The sequence below is a fragment of the Apis laboriosa genome, unplaced genomic scaffold (genome assembly GCF_014066325.1).
Source record: "Apis laboriosa isolate Shangri-la unplaced genomic scaffold, ASM1406632v1 scaffold1321_cov151, whole genome shotgun sequence".
NCBI lineage: Eukaryota > Metazoa > Arthropoda > Insecta > Hymenoptera > Apidae > Apis > Apis laboriosa.
Genome location: NW_025221248.1, coordinates 143,153 through 152,430, shown reverse-complemented (window position 1 = coordinate 152,430; position 9,278 = coordinate 143,153). Strand labels below are relative to the sequence as shown.

Sequence of the window (9,278 nt, the reverse complement as noted above, 5' to 3'; positions counted from 1 at the left end):
TATCTATATACAATAATAGATAAAAATATAAGCTTATCTACTAAAATAAAATAACTTTTTTAAAATTGGACTAAATAATTTGAATTGTTTTGGAAAATTAGAAAAATTAGTTTACTAGATAATATATAAATAAAATTTTGGAAAAATTTATATAGCATATATGTCTATATATAGTAATAATATATATAAAAATAGGAATAGAAATCGTTTAAAAATTTCTCCCACTATTCGAGTATTGCTCCATATCATACAACGGCAAAAGTAAATAATAGATAATAATTTCAGTAAATCTTCTTGCGGTGCGAATATAAATGCAAGATAAATAAAGAATATCATCAGTATATAAGACTTGTGTCATTCATTGCGGAATATTTTTTCAATACATGGTAAAATCTTATTATAATATTATAATTTGTTTTATTTTTAAACCATTGACAGATATCATAAATGTCAAATATATTTAATCTGATAATAATATTAATTTTGCTATTTTATTTCATTAAAAATATATATATATATAATATGTAATATATATATTTGTGGAATATGTTTCAAAAATTGAGTCTAGAAGTCAAAAACACAAAAGTTGATATACAAAAATATCAATTAAAATTTATCTATTAAGTTATAACTTTATATTATGAAATGTAATTATATGAAAAAGTAAAGTGAAATTGTTCTATTACATTATTCTTTCACTTTTTCTCTTTTCATCAAATATGATAAAAATATATTGCTATAACTATACTGCAGATTTTATGCATTTATGTAAAATTTAAATATATAGAATAAAAAATATAAGATAATTAAATTTATAGAAAAAATTAAATAAATAATTAAATCTAAAAAAAGTAAAAAATATTCAAAATATAATACGCATTATGATATTTTAAAAATAAAATAAATTTCTATTTAAGCTCCATTTTTAATTCATAAAAATTTTATTTTACATAAACATCTTTAGTAATATTTGAACTTAATAAACTAATATTTCTGTACATTTTTCCAACTTTTATGTTTATTTTGATTTTAAAACTCTTCAAAGATGTTTCACAAATATCATAATGTTTCACAAAAAATAATATAATATAATATATTTACAGATCATGTTATATGCAAAAAAGAAATAAGTATATTATAGTAATAAAAAATATTTATGAATGGAAAATTAAAAACAATTTAAAAATTTAAAGTTCTAAAGAAGATTTTAAATTTTAATATATTAAAATAAGAAATGAAAATTGACTTACATAAATATTATAACATATATATTTATATATATATTTTTCTTATACTTTAAATATTCTATTATAATTTTATTTAAAATTTTCTTTTTTAGATTTATTAAAAACAATGAAAAGATCAAACGACATGCATGGAAAATTGGACGAATTCGGATTATTATTAATTCTCGTGCAATTTTCATATCAGGTAAAATCTAAATTTTTATATAATAAATAAATTGTAGATGATTACACAAAATAAAATTTTTATGAACATGACAGAAAAAAATTTAAATTAATTAAGAATTAAATTAAACATTTTTTTATTAAATATCATAATTCATATTTGAATATTTTGTGCTTCTTTGCATATCATATACATTTTATTAACTTTTGTACATTTAAATTTTATAAATGCATAAATATTTGTAATCTAATTATATAGCTATATAATAATGTAAATATTTATTATATTATGTATATTATTTGAAAAATAAGTTAATTTATATAATAAATAAATTATTCATATACAGGGTGTTAATATATTCATAACATATTTCTGAAAAGTTGATTTTAGAAACTAGAACAAATACAAAAATTAATATATGATAAATAAATAATAAATTAATTATAAATGATAAAATGGTTTAGGCTTATTTATTAAGTTATAAGCAATTTGCGTTAGAAACGAGACGGAGATAACAATAGGAGCAAAACAATAGTATAATAGAGATAGAATTGTTTCAATTTATTTCCGTCTTATTCTAATTTTAAAATAACCTGTAATTAATAAAGTTATAATTAATTATTTATTAAGTTATGATTAATTATAACTTAATAAATAAATTTCAAAATATTTTTCTATATCAATTTTTGTATTTGTTTTATAATCTTTAAAATAAGAATTCTCTAAAAATATAAATACATTAATTCCCCACAAATATAAATACATTAACATTCTATATATATGAAAAAGATGACTATACAGAACTCAACGAATTACTATACTGCAGCTGTGGTAGAATTTACACCAACTTATGTCAGAGATAATGGCCCATTAACATTATCAAAGAATACAGATGCATATATCGAATATATTGAAAAAGCAAGTAAACAGGTAAGTTCAATTGATTATTAATTTATTATATTATTATCTGTTATATTTTTGAACAGTTTGCTTTTTTAGTGCTTTTTTGTCCTATATTTCTTTTTTCAAGATTCTGCGTCTATGTTAATATTTTCTCAATTAATATATTATTTTCATTCTTAAATATCATATTGTTTTCAATAACAAAGCATTAAATTTTGCATTGAGAAGATTTAGAGAGTATTTTGATACATATTCGAAATTATCATTACATTCTCGAGTTTTTACCATTGCACAACTGATTTTCCCGAATCCTATGTACTATAGTTTTAAATAAGTATTTGTTAAGTTGCAGGGTACAATATAATTTGCTTTTGTAACATTCTGATAAAAAATTTTACAGAATGCTGATATTATCGTTTTTCCGGAAGATGGATTGACATCACTTCATATGCCTAATAGATCACATATGGATTCCTGGACAACATTAGTTCCTTCCATTCATGATAATTATGTTCCTTGTACAGATACAAGTATTGATGTCGGCGAAGTAAATACTTTATATATTCATATTTAACAAACAATCGTTTTCATCTTAATTTTTATTTTTCTTTATTTAATGTTTATATTCATAGACATTAAAAAGATTATCATGTGCTGCAAAACAGAATCGTATTTACGTAGTAATAAATATCGCTGAAAAACGACTTAATAATGATGAATGTTCTTCGAATCTTACATGGCATTATCATAACACCAATGTCGCGTTTGATCGAATGGGAAAGATAATTGCTAGGTAATTATATTTCAAAATTAATTTTATAACAATTTCTTTATTTTTTATCTTCATATACAGATATCGCAAAGTAAATCTTTATATGGAAAAACAATTCGATAAAACCAAGATACCAGAAATTGTAACTTTTGATACTGATTTTGGAGTGAAATTTGGTACCTTTATATGTTTTGATATATTATTTTCGGTACCGGCTTTAAATTTAACAAGAACATTAGGAATTTCAAATATTATATTTACCACTGCCTGGTTTTCGGAAGTACCATTTTTAACTGGTATTTTTATTTTTTCACTCTGCATTTTATTTTATTTTATTTTAAAAATGATTAAATATTATTTTTCATTTGAATTATTTTTTTTCAGCCATACAAATTCAATTTGGATGGTCCTTTGCTGAGAATGTAAATTTACTCGTGGCTGGATATCATCAACCGAATATAGGAACTCTAGGAAGTGGTATTTATTTAGGTAATAATGTTATGTATTAATGTTACTTTTTCATTTATAAGAAACAATTTTTCATCACCATTATTTTCGATGCAAATAATTTTTTGATATTTTTTTAGGTCGTAATGGATTAATCAACGCTACTATGGTTAGTAATCCCAAATATCGACTTTTAATATCTCAAGTTCCAAAATCAACTAAATCCAGAGAAATTGAAGAGAGACAAATAGTACAAAAATTAAGAAAAGAGAAAAAGGAAAATCAAAAAATGAAAAAATATATTACACGCTATGAAACATTCGACTTTTACGACAAGCCAAAGAAAACAAATATTCTCAATTCGATAAAATTATTACATGATAATATTACATCATTCGAATCTGTTCTGTTCAATAATTCGATAATTCAAAATATTTGTTATCGTAATTTTTGTTGCGATTTTGAAGCTCGTATTGATACTATTAATAATTTATCATCGATCCATTATCGTGCAGTAGTTTTTAATAATGTTCGATTATATGGTAAAGAAGTAGAAGCTGGTGTTCGTCTGTGTGCTTTGATTCAATGTTCCAATGATTCAATTCGCTCTTGTGGTTTTATTGGTCAATCCAATATTACCTTTTTTCCTTTAAGCATTACGGCACATTTTAATGATTATCCAAAAATTTTGGTAATGCCTAGTGTACTCAATTCCTCACTCCTTCCTTTCGAACAATGGTCATATATTGAACATACATATGGGAAACAAACAAATCTAACTATTGTTTTAAACGAACCAACAAAAAATCTTGTTACTTTTGGTATATATGCTAGAGATTTTGAAAAAGATAAATAGTACTAATTTTAATAGTTAAATTTATTATTTTTTTGTTTGAAATTTTTTCTTCTTAAGAAAATATTTCAATAAAAATATTACGTAATGTTATAAAGATATGTATTATATATAATATGTTTCAATTTTGTTACAAAATGATTATTTGTAATGATATAAGAAGGAAGATATAAGCAGAGAGATATAAGCAGAGAGATGAATTGTTTGGTCACAAAGATAAAAAAGATTTTTTTTTTTAAGTCATATTTTTCTGGATTTTTAATTAATTAGTTTTTTTTAAATAAAATTATATGTTATATCAATATATTGTTATAATGTGATAGTTGAATCTAACCACTTATGATTATGATCTTTACATAATCTTAATATGAAAAATAAAAATATGTATAATAAGTGCAAATAATAAAACAACTATAATTTATTGAAAAAAAATTTATTGTAATATGTAATATATTCAAAATTACATTCATTAATTCTTAAGTATTTAACATATTACAAAAGCACAAGTTTTTTGAATATTTTTCTTCATATATTGTGTTTTGTTAAAAAACTTTTTCTTTAAAGTCTTATTGAAAAAAAAGTTGTAAAAATAATATCAGGAGATCATAAAAAGATTCCGATTTTCTCTTTCTATCCATCTATCCAGATATGAAATATTATACTGCAAACAAGCATAATATAATAATACATTATCTTATTGAAATCATATATTCAAATGTAATATTAATGAAATATCTTCTAATAATATCGACAATATATTAATTTGTGTGAAAATCATTATTAAATATTGTATCTAAAAAGTGTAATATTTATAATAATCATTTATAATATTACATTATACATTCAATGTCTAACAATCTTAAAATTATATATACTTAGGATTTATTGCAGACTAGAAATGCATATTATGACTATTTACAGCTTCAATATTATAAAATGTAATTTCATCTGAAAAAATAATTTTTTAAGAATTATTCTAATTTTTTTTTTTTTTTATCTAGTTACAAAAATTGACTTTCTAGATAAAATAATGACAAAAAAAAGAAACGAAAAATTCGTTCTTGAAGAAACGAAAGACTTTCTTCGACGATACATAATATACGGTCTTATTTTATTTAATTGTAGATGTGACTAATATGCACAATTCCTATTTTTGAATGTTAGGAACGTTAAAATCAACCAATCAAGTAGTATTTTTTTCAAAGGATTTGTTATTAACCACGAATAGTGCTACATATTTACGACAAACTCTTCATTATTTTTTTTCTTCCTTCTCTTTTTTTTTTTCTTTCAATTTCTTTTCTTTTTGTGATGCAGTTACACTCTCGATTATTTCAAAAAACAAACATGAATCACAACATGAAAACATAACAAAACACTAAACAAAACGGAATTGAAAACAAATTATTTACATGTTAATAGGTAATGATTAATAGAAAACTAAACACAAATGTCATTATCTTTTCTATCGATTTTTTCTCGATTTCCAATTGAAAACTGCTTAAACGCGAGTGTATTGACATTTTATTTAAAATATCGGTATGCACATACTGATTTACCAAAACCAGACTTTCAAGAATATCGTCGAAAATCTCTTCTTAATTCAAATATATCGGCTAAACGAAGTACTGATGAACGAAGAACAGCAAATTATGCTGCATCTTTCGGTATGTTTTCATAAATATTTCGGTTTAATGAAAAACATAATCAAACAAAAAAATCGTTTTCATTGCCAAAAGAATAATAGAAAAAGATAATTAACATAATATTTTTACAATTAGTGGCAGGTGTCGCAGCACTTTATGGATTAAAATCTCACATATTACATTATATATTTTTTCTTGCCCCATCACGAGGTATTTTAGCGGAAGCACAAATTGAAATTAGTTTACGAGATATACCGGTAGGAAAAGTATCAATATTTAAATGGCAAGGAAAGCCAATTTTCGTTTATCATCGGTAAGGAATCATGTATAAAGATTATTTTTTAATTATTTATTTTTATTTTAACTTCAGCTTTCAAACTAATATTCGAAAAAATTTTAGTTCCCAATCCATTATAGACCAAGAAAGATTAGTAAACATTGCAGAATTAAGAGATCCTGAAAGCGATAATGAAAGAGCTAAACGACCTGAATGGTTAATTGTCATTGGAATTTGCACGCATCTTGGCTGTGTGCCAATTCCTAATGCCGGTATAATACGTGGTGGATTTTATTGTCCATGTCATGCATCTCACTTTGATGCAGCTGGACGTATACGTAGAGGACCAGCACCTACCAACTTAGAAATACCTGAATATAAATTTCTCACCGATGATACCATTCTTATTGGCTAATTATCGTACTTGATCGCACTTTATTTATCACTGTTCTATTAATTACTTTTTTTTATTCTATTTAATATAATATTAATCTTTATTATTTATTTCTATAAAAATGAAACTATTTCTTTTTTTTTTCTTATTATTCCTATATTTTTTTACATATTATTATTAATATCATCGCAATATCTGTTAATTATTATCTATTATTATCTTCGTTATCTTGTTTAAAAAAATATATAAATAAATAAAAATATATAGATGGCGCTAAAGCCATACTTCGACCATTTTATGTTTGATAATTTTCGATTGTTGGTTAGTATTTTACTTTATATGTTATATGACTCAATTTTTCATTTTTTCTTTTTTATTTACTTTTCTATATTTTTATTTAGATCAAACGTAATACTAATTCATCATACTACATTTAAAAATTGAATCAAAATGACACCACCAATGGAAAGAATACAGATTCTTGAAACAATTGAAAAAGATATTATAGTGTGTTTGCAAAGTGCAGGTAATCAACAAATCTTTATTTTCTTATATACATTCTTTTTGTGTAAATAAAGTATAATTTATATATAAATTATAGGACAAGCTTTCGTAGAGCTTAGTAAAGAAAAATCTAGTTTAAAACAAGCTGAAGCACAAACTCAACAATTTTTGAAGACACTAGGACATGTGGAATCTAAATTAAGTGAACAAATTAATTATTTGACTCAAGTTTCTACAGGTAAACAATGTTTTAATCACCACTTAATCTTTTTTTTTAAAATTTATCTTCTCCTTAGGACAACCACATGAAGGTTCTGGATATGCCAGTCAAAAAGTATTACAAATGGCATGGCATAGGTTAGAACATGCACGAAGTAGAGTAAATGAATTAGAACGTATCAAAAATAAATCAAGATGAACACATCTAATCATCTTTCTCAATTCATTATTTTCAATGTATCAATCATAAATGTTTCAATTAAAAATTTTCAGTTTTTATATATACATGTATAAATTATATAAAGCATTTAATTCATTCATAACAAATATATTTGTAATTTTTATGCAAACATATGTATCTATACAATGAATGAAAATTTCAAAAATTGCATTATATCAAATAATTCAATTAGTTATTTATGTCTATATTTTTTCTTACAAATAATAAAGTTACGAATATTTTATAGAAAAAACATTCCTATTATGTCACATTAAAAAATATAAACATAATAAAAATAAACATCAATAAATAAGTATTTAAGATACCGATCTATCCATTATACCAATACTACGCTTTATTGTAGCAGCTAAAAAAAGTCTTGATCGCCTTTCTTCATCTAATTGTTTTGTCAATAATGACATTTGTGATTGTAAATCTGTCATTTGATTTTTCAATGTCCTAACTGTTTCTGATAATATCCTATTTGAAATGAATATATATATTAGATTTAAATTTTTAATGATATAAATATATATATTTTGATCTGTAATATATTGTATATAATAATTTTTCAAAATTAAAGAAATATTAATTTACCGATTAGTACAAAAATCCCAATTTTCACAGTTATTCATTAAGGAAACTTTTTCTTGCATTTTATGTGAATCATATTCCAACATTGCTAAAATGTGAATAAAATTCGAGATGTAAACATTAATATATAGATTTAAATATTTCAAAAACAGAAAAATTTAATTCACAACCTACAAGTTGATTCTCCAGAATGCATAGTGAATCTAGCATTTACAGAAAGACAGTATGCCTCAATCACTTTTAATATAATTGCATCTTCTTCAAATTGTCTTTCATCTGTAATAGAAAAAATTGATTATTCTCTGTATTGATATATATATATTTTGTTTAGTTTAATTTTTTATGTTTATATCCCTACTACATAAGCGTGGTGAAGATAAATCCAAATTAATGTCAGTTTTATTAAATATTTTAAAAGTATAGGAAGGAGGTGCTGGTCGTAATGAAGCAATACTCCAAGGTGTTCTAATTCCTAAGGTGGAACAATGTTCCATGATTGATCTGTGATGATGATGATGATGATGATGATGATGATGATAATGTTGTTGTTGTTGTTGTTGTTGTTGTTGCTGCTGCTGCTGCTGCTGTTGCTGTTGCTGCTGCTGTGCTTGTAACTGCTGTTTCCCATTTTGTTGGCTGCAAATCTAGTAAAATGAAAAAAGAAATGCAAAATAATAATTCAATAACTTATCATAATTATAATTATAATTATTATAATAACTTATTATAATTATTATTATAATTAGAACAAAATTAATTACGAAACATATTCTACTAATCACATATTTTAAATAAATAATAAAGAAATTAGAAATAAACCAACAGCATATATAAGTTAATCTTGTTTAATTTAATATTAATTATAATCTTATTTTTCAATTATTTTATAAAATGCATACAGACGTTAGTAAAACTAAAATTTACTTCACACAACATGGCTGTAAAAAAAAACATATGCTTGTGTGTACTAAACGCGCGTATATGTATTTCTCTCTCTCTCTCTCTCTCTCTCTCTCTCTCTCTCTCTCTCTCTCTCTCT

General features: G+C 23.1%; 4 protein-coding genes across 8 annotated transcripts in view; 3 read left to right on the top strand and 1 right to left on the bottom strand.

The window, feature by feature from the left end:
- The first annotated feature begins 319 nt into the window (after positions 1-319).
- Positions 320-4,397, top strand: LOC122720823 (vanin-like protein 1). The gene is made up of 8 exons (XM_043947837.1): positions 320-386; positions 1,340-1,431; positions 2,200-2,340; positions 2,714-2,860; positions 2,946-3,106; positions 3,167-3,381; positions 3,470-3,574; positions 3,673-4,397. Exons 2-8 carry the CDS (start codon positions 1,354-1,356, stop codon positions 4,386-4,388), a joined length of 1,563 nt encoding a protein of 520 aa, XP_043803772.1. The 5' UTR covers positions 320-386; positions 1,340-1,353; the 3' UTR covers positions 4,389-4,397.
- Positions 4,398-5,298: 901 nt separating this feature from the next.
- Positions 5,299-6,861, top strand: LOC122720824 (cytochrome b-c1 complex subunit Rieske, mitochondrial-like). Its single transcript, XM_043947839.1, has 3 exons — positions 5,299-6,052; positions 6,167-6,344; positions 6,432-6,861. The coding sequence occupies exons 1-3, from the start codon at positions 5,836-5,838 to the stop codon at positions 6,721-6,723; spliced, it is 687 nt and encodes a 228-aa protein (XP_043803774.1). The 5' UTR covers positions 5,299-5,835; the 3' UTR covers positions 6,724-6,861.
- A 143-nt stretch (positions 6,862-7,004) lies between these two features.
- On the top strand, positions 7,005-7,767 carry LOC122720746 (mediator of RNA polymerase II transcription subunit 11-like). Of its 2 annotated transcripts, XM_043947664.1 has the most exons (4): positions 7,005-7,023; positions 7,104-7,228; positions 7,304-7,444; positions 7,503-7,767. In XM_043947664.1, exons 2-4 carry the CDS (start codon positions 7,153-7,155, stop codon positions 7,622-7,624), a joined length of 339 nt encoding a protein of 112 aa, XP_043803599.1. In that variant the 5' UTR covers positions 7,005-7,023; positions 7,104-7,152; the 3' UTR covers positions 7,625-7,767. The 2 variants fall into 2 exon arrangements, with proteins under 2 accessions (XP_043803599.1, XP_043803598.1); XM_043947663.1 differs by lacking the exon at positions 7,005-7,023 and having other exon boundaries at positions 7,043-7,228.
- Positions 7,768-7,847: 80 nt separating this feature from the next.
- LOC122720658 (rho guanine nucleotide exchange factor 7) overlaps positions 7,848-9,278 on the bottom strand; it is a 5,094-nt gene continuing 3,663 nt past the window's right edge. For 2 of the 4 annotated variants that reach the window (XM_043947474.1, XM_043947473.1), the window contains exons 9-12: positions 8,598-8,883; positions 8,414-8,515; positions 8,243-8,327; positions 7,848-8,125 (exon numbers count right to left, since the gene is read on the bottom strand). In XM_043947474.1, coding sequence (XP_043803409.1) covers positions 7,963-8,125; positions 8,243-8,327; positions 8,414-8,515; positions 8,598-8,883 — 636 coding nt within the window. In that variant the 3' untranslated portion in view covers positions 7,848-7,962. Of the gene's footprint in view, positions 8,126-8,242; positions 8,328-8,413; positions 8,516-8,569; positions 8,884-9,278 lie in introns of those variants that run through there. The other 2 variants (XR_006347794.1, XM_043947472.1) reach the window with 2 other exon arrangements.